The sequence below is a fragment of the Pongo pygmaeus genome, chromosome 6 (genome assembly GCF_028885625.2).
Source record: "Pongo pygmaeus isolate AG05252 chromosome 6, NHGRI_mPonPyg2-v2.0_pri, whole genome shotgun sequence".
Classification (NCBI taxonomy): domain Eukaryota; kingdom Metazoa; phylum Chordata; class Mammalia; order Primates; family Hominidae; genus Pongo; species Pongo pygmaeus.
The window spans coordinates 5,689,999-5,708,917 of NC_072379.2; the positions used below are offsets into that span (position 1 = coordinate 5,689,999).

Genomic DNA, 18,919 nt, shown 5'->3' on the forward strand with positions numbered 1-18,919 from the left:
TGAAGCCAAAAATCAATTTCCAACCTAAAAGTCTAAAATACCTTTCCTTACCAGGTTTCTTCATTTCCTCATCAATCCTCCCTTTCACAGCCTTCCTCCCTAATTCCAACAACATCACGTCCTCTCCCCCGCCACTTAAGCAAGGGTCCCAAAGGTCCCCAGGACTTGCTGCATGCCTGACCCACCAGGGAGATGCTGCGCTGGTCTGAGGGGAGAAGGCAGGCCTGGGAACACGCCAAGGACAAATGACCCGGGTGGAAACCCAGGCTACCACTTACTGGCCACAGTCTTAAGCAAGTAAAACTAGGATGATACATCTGCCTTCCAGCACTGCTACAGAACTGAATGTATTAACATCTATAAATGTTAGGCTCAGTCCACTGCTGGTTTGGAAAAACGAGTGTCTCTTAACCAAATGGCTAGGCGATAATTGTACCAAATTAAACTGGCTGTAAAAGCCCTAGGGTTTTATTTGAACTGGACAGGTTTCAAACTCTTACATTCAAAAGACAAAGACATTGTAGAAAACAATTCTCTGTAGTTTCTCGTAGCCAAAACCCAAGACAAACACGGACTTTGTTTTGTATTGAAAGAGAACATGCTGTTTTGAGTTTTGCCATACTCTCGAATCCAGACTGCCAGGTGCCTGTTCCTCTCACAATTTGCTCCCCACCTCAGCTACCACTCCTGTGGCCACGCAAGGACCAGTCAGTATATTCACGTTCAGTAAAGTTCCAGGATCACTCTTCCCCTACTGCAAAATAACGTCTGTTCACTTATGTGGCAAGAGTTGGCTTTCCATTCTGCTCCCTAATCCAGAAAACTGTGGTTTGCTGTGACTGTTCGCTTCTGGTTTTTTGCTTCCTAAAGAAGACATCTTCTTTATAAGACTCTTAGTTGAATGCTTTTGGCTTCATTTTGATAACTAACAGAGAAAGAAAGTTACTGTTCACCACTTGAGCTCTTACTGTGGAGTGGTAGTTCAGGTTCCCAAGCAATCCCTAGTCATTAAGGATGAAAACTCAACTTCTCTCCAAAACCATGACGGGACAACTCCCTCGCTGACAAATAAGAGATTCTTCCTGGCCCTGCTGGTTAATTAAGCCAGAGAACAGGCTTGTGTGACAGTGCATGCTTTGTTTCACTGAACTTCTGAATGGCTTTGTGTTCTCAGAAGCCCCAACAGATGCTGGGTTGGAATTTGATCGGTCTCCTGGTGAGAATCAAGGAAACGGGGCTGATCGCTGTTTTGATGGGAACGGGGCAAACGGAACAGAATCTCCGGCTGTGGCTATCAGAGGAAATTGGAGGGATTTGTATTTGCCTGACCTTCCTTTCGAACTTTATTTTGAGCAAATCTAGAACCTTTCTCAGGTTAGAAGATGATGATCCAACAAGAAAACAACAAGGCAGTGCATGCTATGGCACCCACACGAGGAAAAAGCACACAAGAAACCCACTCCATCAATCCCAGGCATGGGGAGCAAAGGGAGGAGGCAGCAGAAGACACAGAACAAGGAGGAGAAGAAAAAAAAAGCACTGAGAATAGGTCAGACTGTTAACACCCACCCTCACGCTAACTCCCACTCTGCCCTTTGTCTCTAGAGATGAAATACCGCCTGTGGAGCTCTTCACAGCTCCAGCTGAAAAAAAAAATATATATTTTTTCAAGATTCATGAAGTTCCTAGAGATGGCTGCCTCCCACTGTGCTAGTTGCCAGGGGGCTGAGGAGGTGAGTCAGCAGAAGGGCTGTGCCTGGGAATGTCTGTCACAAAGGGGCACGGCCTGCCTTGTGAGCACTTCCCACTGTGGGCTGCACCTCCCGATCACCCAGCAAAAGAAGGATGACTCAGGCTTGGCTTTCTATGTACAAAAAGCCTCCCTTTCTTCCACACATCTCCTCAGTGACAGGAGGGCAGGCTAGCTAAGGGTTTCACTGGGTCACAAGCTTTGTAATCTGAGTGATTTTTAGGGGTCCCTTATCCCAGCTTCCCACCCAGTGAGGAGCTTGTTCCGTGATAGAACATTCTTGAAGTAGAGAACATCTGGTTACCACAGAGGACTCACATCTTTTCAAAACCATGAGTAGCTCTCAGGACTACACATTTCTTTCCCATTTTTTGAGACATGGTCTTACTCTGTCACCCAGGCAGAAGTGTAGCGGCGCAGTCAGGGCTCACTGCATCCCTAACGTCCTGGGCTCAAGCAATCCTCTTACTTTAGCCCTGGAAGGAGCTGGGAACATAGGTGGGCATGCACCACCACCCCGGATAACTTTTGTATTTTTTGTAGAGATGGAGTTTTGCCATGTTTCCAAGGCTGGTCTTGAACTCCTGAGACTCAAGAGATCTGCCCGCCTTGGGCTCCCAAAGTGCTGGGATTACAGGCATGAGCCACTGCACCCGGCCAAATTACGCATTTCTTTTTCTTTCTTTGAGATCAAGTCTTGTTCTGCTGTCCCGGCTGGAGTGCAGTGGCGCGATCTCGGCTCACTGCAATCTCTGCTTCCCGGGTTCAAGTGATCTTGTGCCTCAGCCTCCCGAGCAGCTGGGAGGCCCTCCCCACAGCAACCTGTAGTGGCTGAGCAGCAGCCCCTTGGATGGGCCCCGCAGCCTCTCCTTTGCCACAGTCCCACTATGCCTTCCTGCCTCCTAGACCCAGATGTCTGGATGCTGCATCCAGACATCATTTCTGCTACCACCTGCCCCAGTGGTAACTTGGGTCTGTGACCCCAGCAATCCATACTGTTTGTTTTCGATGTGAAAATCTTCCTGTTTCTTTTCCTCCATGTTTTAAAGTGTAGATATATATAGAATTACTTTTTGTACTATTCTAATGTAAGCATATATAAAATTTGACATATCTCCTATTTTTGAGATATTTAAATGGTGTTTCTAAATTTATACAACTTTAAATAACTCAGTGAACAGTGTTGCAGACAGAACTTTGTGAACCTGTCCAACTGTCTCCTGAAGATAACCTTTTCTAATTAAGTGGAACTCCCAGATCAAGTACACGCACTACATCTTCTGATCTGTACACAGTAACTGCCCACTATGCCCAATTACAGTGTAGCAGATGCCAACAAATCTGAAAACTACCTACCACCAGCCAGGTACTATTTTCATTTCCATTTATTTGATTATTAGGGGTGGCTGTTAGCCAACTCCACCAGATTGTGGCCAGGTAGAAAAGCAAGCAGTTTTTTTTTTTTTTTTTTTGGGGAGACAGGGTCTTGCTCTGTCACCCAGGCTGCAGTGCAGTGGCAAGAACATGGCTCACTGCAGCCTTGACCTCCCAGGCTCAAATGATCCTCCTGCCTCAGCCTCCCAAGTAGCTATGACTACAGGTGAGCACCACCACATCTGGCTAATTTTTGATATTTTGTAAAGATGGGGGTTCTCACTATGTTGCCCAGGCTGTTCTTAAACTCCAGGATGCAAGTGATGCTCCTGCCTTGGCCTCCCAAAGCTTACAGACATGAGCCACTGCACCTGGCCAGCAAGCAGCTTTTTTCCCTACTTACAATTTTTTTAAACTTCCTCTGTCCATTTTTGAGTTGAGGTGAATAGACCATAGAGAGACTCCTCAGTATAACATCTTCCTCCACAGACATTCTGGCTGGGTCTGTGATGGCTACTCCTTCCCGTCTCACTTGCAGTTGAGGAAGCATGTCATTAAGTTCTGGCTGATGGGACTGAAGCAGAAGTGACCTGCTGCAGCTTCTGGAAGCCTAACATTCCTTAAGAGATAGGTAAGCAGGCTCTTTAGCCTCACTGCAGCCCCTTTGCTGCTTGGAATGTGGATTTATCAGCCAGAGCTCCTTTTCAGACAATGACCTCATGTGATCCTTAGCTATGATCTAGGGGTGGCAGAGTAGAATGCTGGAAGCAACTGGATCCCAGATAAGAGCTGCTAGCCCACTCCTGAGCTGTTCATCTCTGTACTTACACATAGAGGAGAAACACACTTCTGTTTTTCTTTTTTTTTGAGATCCCAAAGTGCTGGGATTACACCCATGAGCCACCATACACGGCTCCACATTTTTTTTTTTTTTGAGACAGAGTCTCACATTGTCACCCAGGCTGGAGTATAGTGGCACGATCTCAGCTCACTGCAACCTCCGCTTCCTGGGTTCAAGCAATTCTGTCTCAGTCTCCTGAGTAGCTGGTATTACAGGCATGCAGCACCATGCCCAGCTAATTTTTATATTTTTATTAGAGACAGGTTTCACCATATTGGTCAGGCTGATCTTGAACTCCTGACCTCAGGTGATACACCCGCCTTGGCTTCCCAAAGTGCTGGGATTATAGGCATGAGACACCGTGCCTAGCCTTAATTTTTTCTTTTTTTTTTGAGATAGAGTCTCGCTCTGTTGGCCCAGGCTGGAGTGCAGTGGCGTGATCTTGGCTCAATGCAAGCTCCGCCTCCTGGGTTCATGCCATTCTCCTGCCTCAACCTCCCAAGTAGCTGGGATTACAGGTGCTTGCCACCACGCCCAGCTAATTTTTTGTATTTTTAGTGAGATGGGGTTTTGCCGTGTTAGCCAGTATGGTCTCGATCTCCTGACCTTGTGATCCGCCCACCTCGGCCTCCCAAAGTGCTGGGATTACAGGTGTGAGCCACCGCGCTCGGCCAATTTTTTTTTTTTTAATGAGATGGGGATCTCGCTATGTTAACCAGGCTTGTCTTGAGCTCCTGGACTCCAGCGATCTGCCCACCTTGGCCTCCAAAAGTGCTGGCATCACAGGCGTGAGCCACCGTGCCTGACCCTCTCCCCCAGTTTTTCGTGTATCCCTAATCTTTGTTTATGATGTCGTCTGCCAGTGAGAATTTATGATTTTTTAGTCTGGCCTTGATGTAATGCTACGGAAAACCTTACCTTCTCCAAGATTATAAAAGTCATTCCCTTCATGCTGCCCTCTCTCTCCCCAACGTAGTAGCTAGTGTGACCTTGGAAACATAGCCCCCTACAATGCCCTGAAATGGCTCTCATCACACTCCAGATCTGAGGCTGGCCCCTGGGCCAATCGCTGTCACCTCCCTGTGGCTCTCCACCTGCAAACCTCACCCGCTTTCTTTCCGATCCCCAAACAGACCCTATGTGTTTGATTTCCTTGCCAGCCTTGCTCCTCCTCTAAAATACTGTATTTTTAAAGCTTCAATCAAGAAGAAATATTTGATTTGATTTCTTAAATGTCTTTTCACTATCTACAGATACCACATAATGATTTATGTTAATAGAGTTGTTAATATTAAACCATCATTGCATTTCCGGAACAAACTCACTTGGTCATGCTTTCTATTTGCTAATATTTTATTTAGATAATTTAAAATCTAGATTATAAGTGAGTCTCATAAGAAAATCTGTAGTTTTCTTTGTTAGGGATATCTCTGTCAGGCTTTGGAATCAGCGTTATGCTGGCTTTGAACAGATACATGTATAAGTTTCCTTACTTTGCTCTAGAATATTTCAGAGGGCACAGAGAGTTTTATTTCCTGAAGAATTAAAAGAATTTGCCTATAAAACTGTTAGGGCATGCTGCTTTGAGCAGCATGAGGAGTAGCTGATAATTACTTTCTCAAATTTTCTCTTTGGTTATCAGTCTATGTAATTTCCTATATTCTTCCCCTAAGTCAAATTTTGTTACGTATATTAAAAATATTTGTCATAAAAATATATTTCTATTTTCTCCCTATAAAACAATAGGCAGCCACGTGTCTACTTACAGTGGGATCGGTCCAGAGAGAGCACCTTGAACACTCCTGGCAAGGGGCTCCTGGTGAGCGGGGATGTTGGCAGAAATGGTCATATCCATTAATAGAAACTCGACAGAGGTAGCACATCTGGGCACCACAGCGGCAAGACATGCGGTTGCAGCCTTCAGATTTGATGAGGCCAGTCCCACACTTGTGGCATTTTCTAATGCGGGCAGCAGTCATTTTTTCTTCACTGAAATAAGAAAACATAATTTGGAGCTGGAGGGAAGATGAGGAGGAAAAAAATATGGCCATTAAACATTTATTTATTTTCACATAAATGATCACTTATGGCTTTTTTGTGACATTAAGCAATGAAAAGAGCCTAGGTTTTGGAGTCTGAGAACTGCTTCAAAGTTTTAATTGTATGACCTTTGGTAAATTACTCACCTGCCTGGAGTTCTGAGGATTACAGACAAAATATAAAGCACCCTGGCATAGTGCCTAGTACTTAGCATCTAGAAAAGGACTGCTCTATTTGTTACAGGAATCCCTGTAGGCTTAAAATGGAGAGAACAGGCTGAGCATGGTGGTGCACGCCTATAATCCCGGAATTTTGAGAGGCCAAAGCGGGAAGATCATTTGAGCTCAGGAGTTTGAGACCAGCCTGACCAACATGGTGAAACCGTCTCTACTAAAAATACAAAAATTTGCCAGGCGTGGTGGTGCACACCTGTAATCCCAGCTACTTGGGAGGTTGAGGCAGGACAATCGCTTAAACCCGGGAGGTGAAGGCTGCAGTGAGCTGAGACCGTGTCACTGCACCCCAGCCTATGTAACAGAGCGAGACTCCATCTTAAAAAAAAAAGGAAACATTGTCAAGGAGACGAAGTTTAGATAAAATGCATTTAGTACTATTACGTTAACGAGTCACCTTTGTAGTACATCCGTTTATGGTTTTAGTTACTCAGCAACTGTGAAGACACTACTCAACGTTCTACAACTTAAGGTTCTGTTTTTTTTTTTTTTTTTTGAGACAGAGTCTTGTTCTGTCACCTAGCCTGGGGTACAGTGGCTCCATCTCAGCTCACTGCAACCTCCGCCTCCCCGGGTTCAAGAGATTCTCCCACTTCAGTCTCCCAAGTAGCTGGGATTACAGGCGCCCAACACCATGTCCGGCTAATTTTTGTATTTTTAGTAGAAATGGGGTTTCACCATGTTGGCCAGGCTGGTCTGGAACTCCTGACCTCAGGTGACCCACCTGCCTCGGCCTCCCAAAAGTGCTAGGATTACAAGTGTGAGCCACTGTGCCTGGCCTTTTTTTTTTTGAGACTCATTGCAACCTCCATCTCCTGGGTTCAAACGATTCTCATGTCTTAGCTTCCCAAGTAGCTGGGATCACAGATGCGCGCCACCACACCTGGCTAATTTCATGCCCGGCTATTTTTTATATTTTTAGTAGAGATGAGGTTTCACCATGTTGGCCAGGCTGGTCTCAAACTCCTAACCTCAAGTGATCCGCCTGCCTCGGCCTCCCAAAGTGCTGAGATTACAAGCGTGAGCCACTGTGCCTGGCTAGACTCAAGGTTCTAATGAAAAACTTTTCAATTTGAAAAGCTATGTGCCCAAACACAACTGCAATTTTCTACAGCACAAACCTTCTCTGTAAGAGCACCCTGAGGCTGAGGTGTGGCTTTAAGGTGTGGCACTCCAGTTGCCTGGGGCTGGCTGACTTTCCCTGGGAAGCTGCTCAGGCAGAGAAGAGGCTGTAAAGAATTAAGGTTACAGTCTTTTCACGAAGGCTTGGAAAAAGGGTCTATTTGCTTGCTCATCCGATCTGTCTGGCACTGACATGAAATAATAATGGGTATGGAGGGAGAAGAAAAGGCTCTCCTAAAATGGACAGGGGAATACATAAAGCATGCCTGCAACTCAACATTGCTGAAATGTTAAACAGCTATTCAATATTGCACAAATGTCCACTCAAGTCCTTTGCTTCTGCATTTGTAAGAGTAGTACTGGATAGGGCCAGAATGGAGTTTTATTATGGGATGTGGTGACTACCTAGCCAGTAATATGAAAGTGAAAAATGGAACTGGGGAAAAATCATGGTTGATTCCTTCAGAGGAAAGGTGGTTTGGCAACTAGATTCTCAACCAGGCAGGAAACACAGCCCCGTAGGATGCGCTTCTGGGGCAGGACAGGAAGAGAAGCTGGAGCTGTGACTGTGGTTGCTGACCTTGCGCTCACACAGGAAGGCTCAGGGCCTCTTCTATGCAGCCAGCGACAGCCCACACTCCTGTAGTTATCTGTGCTCACCACCAGCCAGTGTGTGGGTAACTCCTCTCTGGGAGCCATATTCTGATGGTGGCATATGCCATGCCCTTCAGATCTCAGCCCGTCCCCTTCGTGAGTGTGAGGATGCATGTGTGTATGTATTCTTTTGCTGTGGTAAAATGCACATAAAATTGACTTTTTAAACCATTCTAACGTATACAATTCAGGGATATTTTGAGTATTCACGATGTTATACAATCAACATCACTATCTAGTTCCAAGAGACTTTTACAACCCCAAAAGGAAACCCTGTACCCATTAAGCAGGCATTCCCCATTCCTCCCTGCCCTGCAACCCACAACCTGCTCTAGGGCTCTACAGATTGCCATTCTGAGGCTAGGCAAATGCCCATATGCCTCTGATATTTCATAGGAATGGAAATCATACATGTGCTTTTGTGCCTGTCTTCTTTCACTTAGTGTGTTGTTTTCTAGGTTCACCTATGTTGTAGCATGTATCGGTACTTCATTCCTTTTTATGGTTGGATAATATTCCATTGTATGAATATATCACATTAGTTTATTCATGAGTTGATGGATTATTTTTGCTTTTTGGCTGGTGTGAAATGTGGTTAAATGAACATTCTTGCACAAGTTTTATATGGACACTTGTTTTCACTTATGTTGGGTGAGTACCTGAGAGCGGAACTGCTGGGTCATATGGTAATTCTATGTTTAACTTACTGGGGAAAGCCAACTGTTAACTATGGCGGCTACACTATTTTCTATTCCCACCTCAATGTATACTGGTGTCATTTTTTCTATATCCCTGTCAAGACTTGTTATTTTCCATTGCTTTCATTATAGTCATCCTAATAGGTGTGAAGTGGCATCTTATCATAGTTCTGATTTGCACTTGCGTAATGACTAATGACGTTCAGCATGCGTTCATGTGTTTGTTGGTCACTCATACATCTTTCTGGAGAAATATCAATTGATATTGTTTTCCCACTTTTTTTTTTTTTTTGAGACAGAGTCTCACTCTGTCATCCAGGCTGGAGTGCAGTAGTGTAATATCAGCTCACTGCAACTTCCGTCTCCTGGGCTCAAGTGATTTCCCACCTCAGCCTCCTGAGTAGCTGGGAATACAGGCTTATGCCACCACGCCCACTTAATTTTTAAATTTTTTGTAGAGATGGGTTTCACCATGTTGTCCAGGCTGGTCTTAAACTCCTGGGCTTAAGCTATCTGCCCGACCTTGGCGTCTGAAAGTGTCGGGATTACATGCATGAGCCACTGTAACTGGCTGTTTGCCTATTTTCTTTCTTTTCTTTTTTTTGAGATGGAGTCTTGCTTGTTGCCCAGGCTGGAGTGCAGTGGTGTGATCTTGGCTCACTGCAACCTCCGCCTCCTGGGTTCAAGCGATTCTCCAGCCTTAGCCTCCTGAGCAGCTGGGACTACAGGCACGTGCCACCATGCCTGGCTAATTTTTGCATTTTTAGTAGAGACGGGGTTTCACCATATTGGCCAGGCTCATCTCGAACTCCTGATCTCGTGATCCACCCGCCTCAGCCTCCCAAAGTACTGGGATTACAGGCGTGAGCCACCGTGCCCCGCCTGTTTGCCTATTTTCTGATTAGGCTGTTCTCTTACTGCTTTCAAGATTTTCTATGTCCTTGGCCTTGAACAGTTTGACTCTGATGTGTCGCGGTGTGGACTTCTTTGAGTTCATCCTACTTGGAATTCATTCAGCTTCTTGGATGTATAGATTCTCGTTCTTCATCAGATTTGGGAAGTTTTCAGCCATTATTTCTTCAATATTCTTTCTGTTCATTTTGCTCTCTGCTCTTCTTTGGGCTTCCCCTTAATGTGAATATTGGTACATCTGATGATGTTCTACAGATCCCTTAGGCTCTATTCACTTTTCTTCATTCATTTTTCTTTCTGCTCCTCCTCCAATTGCATAATTTCAACAGCCGTATCTTCAAGATCTCTGATTCTTCTGCCTGCTCAAATCTGCTATTGAATTCTTCTGGTGTATTTTTCATCTCAGCTATTGTAATTTTGGGGTACAGCATTTCTGTTGGTTTCTTAATTTTTCTTTTTTTTTTTGTGACAGAGTCTTGCTCTGTCACCAGGCTGGTGTGCGTGGCGCAATCTCAGCTCACTGTAACCTCCACCTCCCGGGTTCAAGTAATTCTCCTGCCTCAGCCTCCCAAGTAGCTGGGACTACAGGCACCCGCTACCACACCCAGCTAATTTTTGTCTTTTTAGTAGAGATAGGTTTCACCATGTTGGCCAGGCTGGTCTTGAACTCGTGACCTCAAGTGATCCGCCCACCTTGGCCTCCCAAACTGCTGGGATTACAGGCGTGAGCCACTGCGCCTGGCTGGTTTCTTAATTTCTATCTATACTCTCTACTTGTTCATATACTGTGCTCCTGGTTTCCTTTAGTTCTTTCCCCATGGTTTCACCTGGCTTTCTGAGCATATTTAAGACAGCTGATTCAAAGCATTTGTTTAGTATGCCCAATGTGTCCTCAGAGATGGTTTCTATCAACTACTTTTTTCCCTGTGAATGGGCCATACTTTCCTGTTTGCTTTATAAATTATTGTTGAAAACTGGGTGTTTTGAATATTATACTAGAAATCAGGTTGCTTTTTGTATGGTTTGAGATTGTTCAGTGACTTTTAAAAGTTATTTTTGTAAATTAGCTGGGCATGGTGGTGCATGCTTGTAATCCCAGCTACTCAGGAGGCTGAGGCATGAGAATCGCTTGAGCCCAGAGGAGGAGGTTGCAGCGAGCTGAGATCACACCATTGCCACTGCACTCCAGACTGGGTGACAGGGCGAGACTCCATCTCAAAACAAAACAAAACAAAACAAAAAAAAGGAAAAAAAAAGGGGGCCAGGTGCCGTGGCTCACACCTGTAATCCCAGCACCTTGGGAGGCAGAGGCGGGCAGATCATGAGGTCCGGAGATCGAGACTATCCTGGCTAACACGGTGAAACCCCATCTCTACTAAAAATACAAAAAATTAGCTGGGTGTAGTGGCACACATCTGTAGTCCCAGCCACTAGGGAGGCTGAGGCAGGAGAATCGCTTGAACCTGGGAGGCGGAGGTTGCAGTGAGCCAAGACTGCACCACTGTACTCCAGCCTGGCGACAGTGCGAGACTCCATCTAAAAAAAAAAAAAAAAAAAAAAAAAAAAGTTATTTTTGTAAAGACTATTCCTTGTTATGTGTGGTCACTGAAGTTTCTGTTGTATTAGCTTAGTGGTCAATGCTAGAAAAAAAAAAAATGGAAGAACCAATCCTCCCATCCTGATCTTTGCAGTTGGGGTACTCTGAGTTGACTCAGCCAGGTCATCTGTAACTTTCTTAGTTTTTGAGTTCCTGTTAATACAGAACCTAAAGCTCAGTCTGAGGTGAAAGCCTAGGGTCTTCGGTTTTTCTGAGCATGTGTTGAGCCCTAGACAGGTACGTAGTCTTCTAGATCTGTCTTGGCTTGCCCATGTGTTACTCATTGCCTTAGGCAGCTGCAGCTGGTATATGCCTCCAAATGCTTTCAACAAAATCCACTGGGAGGCTGTTTCAGCCCTGAGGAAGTTGTGAAAGGTGAAAAAAAAAAGGGGAAAAAGTTGCCTCTGGCAGTTTTTGCCAGGTTAATTCTTGCTCTGGTGGGAGACAGGAGTTTTTGGAGTTCCCTACACTGTCATTTTTTTGTAATGTCACTCCCTTGAGTGTATTTTTTGAGAAGAACTAAAGTTTGGTGAATAATGCAGCTGACTTGCCATGTCCACATCTGAAACCTTCATTTTCTTTCTTTTTTTTTTTTTTTTTTTGAGATAGGGTCTTGCTTTGTTGTCCAGGCTGCAGTACACTTGTACAGTCATGGCTCACTGCAGCCTCAAACTCCTGGGTTCAAGGGATCCTCCTGCCTCAGCCTCCCAAGTAGCTGGGACTACAGGCATGTGCCACCATGCCTGGCTAATTTTTAGATTTTCTGTACAGAGAGGGTCTCACTTTGTTGCCCAGGCTGGTGTTGAACTCCTGGGCTCAAGCAATCCTTCCACCTTGGCCTCCCAAAGTGCTGGGATTACAGGTGTCGCAGCCATTCATTTTCCTATACTTAATCTCTCCCACTCCTGGTTCTTTGGGTTAGCTCGTATAGTTTTATCACCCATGCTAGAAGCCTGAGAATCATTCTAGACTCCTTCCGCTCTTACTTCCCGTATCTATCAGCTACCAAGACCTGTTGATTTTACATCTTAAATATTTCTTAAATTTATCCCCTCTTCTCCATTTACAATACTACAAACCTATTTTGGAGCCCTATGATAGAGTGGCTTAGACTACTGTAATGGCCTTCTAAATTTTCTCCTTTATTCAAGTCTTGCTTTCTTTAAAGCTACTTGCCCTGTAGCCACCAAAATCATGTAACTTAGGCCATGACATTCATTTGCTTAGAAGTATTTCATGGTAGGCCACCCAGACACTGCACAGCTCTGGGTGTTTTGTAATGTGAGATGCACAGAGCCACCTGTGAAATGTTCTCACCAAAAACATTTGAGTAAGAACCTAATCAAGCCTTTAGATCTATTTTTTTTTTCTTGAGATGGAGTTTTGCTCTTCTTGCTCAGGCTGGAGTGCAATGGCGTGATCTCGGCTCACCACAACCTTTGCCCCACAGGTTCAAGCGATTCTCTTGCCTCAGCCTCCTGAGTAGCTGGGATTACAGGCATGCACCACCACGCCTGGCTAATTTTGTATTTTTAGTAGAGACAGGGGTTTCTCCATGTTGGTCAGGCTGGTCTCGAACTCCCGATCTCAGGTGATCCGCCTGCCTCAGCCTCCCAAAGCGCTGGGGTTACAGGCGTGAGCCACCGTGCCTGGTTAGATCTAAATTTTAATTTACAGAAAACGCAAGGGACAGGCCAGGCGCGGTGGCACACCTGTAATCCCAGCACTTTGGGAGGCCAAGGCAGGCAGATCACGAGGTCAGGAGATCCAGATCACCCTGGTTAACACGATTAAACCCCGTCTCTACTAAAAATACAAAAAAAAATTAGCCAGGCATGGTGGCGGGCACTCGTAGTCCCAGCTACTCGGGAGGCCGAGGCAGGAGAATGGCGTGAACCTGGGAGGCAGAGCTTGCAGTGAGCCGAGATAGCGCCACTGCATTCCAGCCTGGGTGACAGAGTGAGACTCCGTCTCAAATAAAAAAACAAAACAAAACAAAACCGCAGGGGACAGAAGAACAAGTTAAATGATAGCAGGAGAAACCGGCCAACTCCAGAAGACATTCTACAGGCCAATTATCAAATGCAATGAATCTCATTTGGATCCTAACCTGAACAAATTAACTGCAGTACACATATAAAGCTAATTTGAGATAATTAGCGGAACTGTGAAGTTGGTATGCGATATCAAAGACTTAAAATTTCAATTTTAGTTTTGTTAGTGGTCATAAAGGTAAGTGCTATATAAGAAAAAAAAGGTTTTATGGGTGAAATGACATGCTGTCAGGGATTTGGATTTGCTTGAAAACACTACAGCAGTTTAAAAACAAGAAAGCGATGGCCAGGTGGGCGCGGTGGCTCATGCCTGTAATCCCAGTACTTTGGGAGGCTGAGGCGGGGGGGATCACTTGAGGTCAGGAGTTCGAGACCAGCTTGGCCAACCATGGCCAACAAAGTAAAACCCTGTCTCTACTAAAAATCCAAAAATTAGCTGGGTGTGGTAGCAGGCGCCTGTAATCCCAGCTACTCGGGAGGCTGAGGCAGGAGAATCGCTTGAACCTGGGAGGCGGAGGTTGCAGTGAGCCAAGGCACTCCAACCTAGGTGACAGAGGGAGACTCCATCTCCAAAGAAAAAAAAAAAAGACAGAAAGAAAGCGAGGGACAATCATCAAGCTCGGGAGGTCAAGGCTAAGGTTAGCTGTGATTGTGCCATTGTATTCCAGCTGTGATTGTGCCATTGTATTCCAGCCTGGATGACAGAATAAGACCCTGTCTCAAGGCGAGAAAAAAAAGTTTTGACATTTGGCAGGATTCTGTGGCTCTTTGGTCCCAGAGGGGCTATACAATAAGGAAAGGCAAGTGGAAGCCCCTGGAGCACCCTCTCTCTAAAAAAAAAAAAACACACCACCAGATTCCTTTGGGCATCTTCAAGACTGGCACCACCATCAAAGACTTCTAAGATGCAGAGGCGATGATTCTCTCACATCTCTTTCTACTTCTCATTTGGCTTGTACAGAAGAACGGCTCTTGGAGGACAGTGTATTACTTTAAGCCTCAACAGATGCTGACTAAACGTGGCTGCTGTTTTAGATGTCATCTCTCACCAGAACAAACAGCCCCTGGCAACTGGTATGCTGCGACTGATATGGAAAATGCTTTTCCTGTCTGTTCGATAATCAGAGAACACCAGCAGCCAGTGAGGACCTTGACTACGTCGTTCAATAGGATAACACACCGTTCTACTACTTGAATGACATGCAGATAGAACCTGGTAAACAGGAAGCAGCAGGTATGGTAGGATGTATTAATATGCTACATGAATGCCAGAAGGTCAGAAAGAAATCCCTTGAATGTAGGAATGTGTAATCTCTATGAAGTTCTGGTGGTCTGGAGGTCAGGCATGTATATATCATGATATCCCTTCCAAAGCTAGGCTCATGACAGAAGCATCCTCTATCACTAAGGAAGAAGCCCAACATTTGGGAGGCTGTTTTTGATTTTTGGAATCAACATATGTCACATCTGGATGTTCTGCTCTTATCCACTTACTGCTGATCTAAAAGGCTGCCAGGTTTAAATAGGACCCAGTGGTGGGCTATGTGTGGCAGACCAAAATGCTGAGCGGAACCAGTGCCAGGAACTGATAGGACAATCAGAATGAAGGCTGTGCTTTGTAAGTAATTCTCCTTCTAAGAAACATCTCACAGCCTGCTACTGAGTCCTGTAGTAGTCCAGATGCCTGATCACAGGGCTGCATTCCCTCCTGGAGGCCTGAGAGTATCTTTGCTGCTCACTGGGGTTGTTTGCAGAATTCAGTTGAGGTTGTAGGACCAGGGTCTCCATTTTCTTGGTGGCTGTCAGCTGAGGGTTTTCCCAGCTTCTACAGGCTGCCTCAATCCTTGGCTCATGGCCACCTTCATCCATCTTCAAAGCCAGCAACAGGGGGGTCAAGTCCTTCTCACGCTTGTCTGACTCTTCGTCCCATACTAAGGGCTCTCTGCTTTTAAGGATTTGTAATTAGACTGGGTCTACTTGGATAATCCAGATAACCTCCCCATCTCAAGGTCCTTAACCATACAACCAAGGGCAAATCACATGGGCCTCAGTCGCCTCATCTGTAAGAGGAGAATAATGGTACCCACCTGTGCTGCATACTTGGGAAACTGCCCAAATTGCCATTGCCTACTTTATTTTCTGAGTACCAAACTCCTTCCATATCCTTCATATTTAAACTGGACATAAAGTCACCTAACTACAGGCTACATACGGTGCTTGCCTTGCCCACGTGACAATCTAGACCAATGCGGTACGAGCGGAAGTGAGATATATGTATATAATTCCTGTATCACTTATAACATAAAGAAAGGCTGCCTGCTTGGCAACTTGTCTATTTCCCACTTTCTTTGGGTTTGAGTGTAAATGTGGCCACAATCTAGTTACAATCATGCAGAAGAGAATACCACCTTCAGGGAAGGGTGAAGCAGTTAGACAACCTTCTCTCTTTTTTTTTTTTTTTTTGAGTTGGAGTCTCGCTCTGTCACCCAGGCTGTAGTGTAGTGGTGCGATTTCGGCTCACTGCAACCTCCGCCTCCCTGGTTCAAGCAATTCTCTTGCTTCAGCCTCCCGAGTAGCTGGGACTACAGGTGCATGCCCACCACTCCTGGATAATTTTATTTTTTTATTTTTTGTAGAGATGAGGTTTTACCATACTGCCCAGGCTGGTCTCAAATTCGTGAGCTCAAGCAATCCGCCTGCCTTGGCCTCCCAAAATGCCAGGATTACAGGCCTGAGCTACCATGCCCGGCTGTGAGACAATCTCTGAATAACATCAGGAGATAGATATGCACCCTCAGCTGCATGGTAAGGCTAGATTGTTACGAGAGAAGTGAAAGAGATTTCAGTATTACTTCAGTCATTGCACTCTTTTTTTCTTTTTTTTTTTGAGACAGAGTCTCGCTCCGTTGCCAGGCTGGAGTGCACTGGCGCAATCTTGGCTCACTGCCACCTCCGCCTCCCGAGTTCAACTAATTATCCTGCCTCAGCCTCCCGAGTAGCTGCGATTACAGGCAAGCGCCATCACACCCAGCCAATTTTTGTACTTTTAGTAGAGATGGGGTTTCACCATGTTGGCCAGGATGGTCTGTCTCAATCTCCTGACCTCGTGATCCGCCAGCCTCGGCCTCCCAAAGTGCTGGGATTACAGGCGTGAGCCACTGTGCCTGGCCTGCATTTTAATTAGTGAGTATTTGTAACAGGCTCAGCCACATAGTACTATACAAGTAATGGTTATTATTATCACAGGCGTATCATTTTGTATTCTGGAGGTGGGCAATTCTACTTAGGTCTCAGGCCAACAGTTTCCCATAACACAGACATAAGCAACACTAGTGCAGTCTAAGTTAATTAAAACACGTTACTTGCTTATTTAGAAAATAAGGAAAAGGGGAACCATCATTTATTGAATTCACATGTGCCAGGCATTTACATGTTAATTTGTCTTCTGAAATAACTCCATGAGGCTGCAGAGATGAGGAAACAGAGGCTCAAGGGTTAGGTTACTTCCCCAAGATCACTCCAGACTGGGGTGGCTCAAGCGTGTTCTTCCCACAACAGTATGCCCTCTCTGCCAAAAAGCAGGTTAATGGGGAAGTTGAGAATCAGCCCATAGCCCCTCTGAATTCTGTTACTCACATAGAGGTACGGTACTTGATGTCATCTTTTTCAGCCAGCTCTTCACAGGTGAGGCCATTATGTTCTTTCCAGAGTCCCTGACACTTCCTACAGGTTTCCTAGGGATAAAGGACAGACACAAAGACAACTCCTGGTGAGTGGACACCACAGAAGTTCCTGTTCAACAAAAGGGATATGAAATGAGCTTTACTTGGCTTGAATTCTCTCAGAGGATGCCTCTCCTTTTCAGGGGGGATATTTCTAAAGACATCTTTTAATAGAAGAGGTTAAGAGGTGGTAGGGCTAGGTGGCTGACGCCTGTAGTACCAGCACTTTGGAAGGCTGCGGCAGGCCAGGAGTTTGAGACCAGCCTGGGTAACAGAGTGAGACCCTGTCCCTTAAAAAAAAGAGAAAGAGTTGGGGGAGGAGAGGGGAGTGGTAGGAATCATTACAAGGATGCACAAGGAAAAACTTCTCTCCCTAGATCAAAAGGAAGTGTTGCTCCCATCACCTAATTTGCATAAGGCTTTCTAAAATGCTCTCGGCCATCTGAAAAAACCAAAGGAGACGGATCTTGGGTAATCTTGGGTTTTTAAAACACAGTAGCATGAGCTGCTTGGCAGGGCCTGTTTAGATCTTGTTAATCTCTGCAAAATCCCTGTGCCCACAAGCTGGCTTCCAAAACTCGCTTCTACCGGACTGAAGAATGGCCTACTTCAGTTCACCAGGGGCTCCTAAGGGAGACTTTCCTCCGCTGCTCATCACTCATCGGCATGGATGTCACCCTTAAAAGTTTCACTTCATATATAAACATGCATCTTAAATAATCACCACCTTTATTCTAGGATCCTTCATAGTTTATAAAATGCTTTCATATGTGCCAGAAACTATCCCACATCAGTAAGAACAATTTAAAGAGCCAGGCGCGGTGGCTCACACCTGGAATCCCAGCAATTTGGGAGGCCGAGGTGGGTGGATCACGAGGTCATGAGGTCAGGAGATTGAGACCATCCTGGCTAACGCGGTGAAACCCTGTCTCTACTAAAAATACAAAAAAAAATTAGCTGGGCGCCTGAGGCAGAAGAAAGGTGTGAACCCGGGAGGCGGAGCTTGTAGTGAGCCGAGATCGCGCCACTGCACTCCAGCCTGGGCGACAGAGCAAGACTCCGTCTCAAAAAAAAAAAAAAAAAAAGAATTAAAAAAATGTTAATCCAATGATCACAGGCATTAAGTGGAAATTATAGGTTTCCTAATAACCTAATAGGTTATAGTGAAGGAAAACATAGTGTCACTTTTAAGTGGGGCCCTGATCTAGTCTGGGGAGACAGTGAAGGCTTGAGGAAGTGAGGCCTGAGATCCAAAGGATGAGTCAACAATGAATAGGGCGGCGAAAACAGATCAACACTCCAGACAATGGACAGCAAGAGAAGACTCTGGCAGGCAAAGTCGGGCATGTTCAGTTCCTATGGCTGGACTGCAGACAGTGAGCATGGCCCTGGAGGCCTGCAAGCACCAGACCAGGCAAGGCCTTGAAGGCCATGATGAGCAGTTTGTTCTTTATCCTATGAGCACTAGGAAGCCACCAAAAGGTGCCAAGTACGGAAGTAACATGATCAGGTATGTCTTTTAAAAAAAATCATTCTGGGTGGAAAACACTGGAGGGAGGAAAGAGTGAATGTGCAAAAGACAGGAGATAGTAAAGCCACTCAGGAGAGAGGCCATGAAGGCCCAGACAAGGGTGGCGGGCAAGGTCAGGAAGAAAAGAGGACTGACTTGAGAGCAAGGGAGGAAGTAAGACTGGTGGGTGTAGAGATGAGTCGTCGTGCCTGGCCCTTTTGCACATTCTGAATTTTATACTATATGTGTACTATCTAATAAAAAGAACTTAAAAAGAGAGAAAAATGGAACAGATTGCTGAGGGAGCTGAGAACCTGACCCTTCTGGTGGGATGTCGTAAAAAGGCTCAATCAGGGTGAGCACAGTGGCTCACACCTGTAATCCCAGCACTTTGGGAGGCCAAGGCAGGCAA

At 45.5% G+C, this 18,919-nt stretch overlaps 1 protein-coding gene across 2 annotated transcripts in view; it reads right to left on the minus strand.

Moving 5' to 3' along the window:
* RNF216 (ring finger protein 216) overlaps window positions 1-18,919 on the minus strand; it is a 165,391-nt gene that overhangs the window by 15,445 nt on the left and 131,027 nt on the right. For both annotated transcript variants that reach the window (XM_054496092.2, XM_054496087.2), the window contains exons 14-15: window positions 16,912-17,009; window positions 5,732-5,954 (exon numbers count right to left, since the gene is read on the minus strand). In XM_054496092.2, coding sequence (XP_054352067.1) covers window positions 5,732-5,954; window positions 16,912-17,009 — 321 coding nt within the window. The remainder of the gene's footprint in view (window positions 1-5,731; window positions 5,955-16,911; window positions 17,010-18,919) is intronic.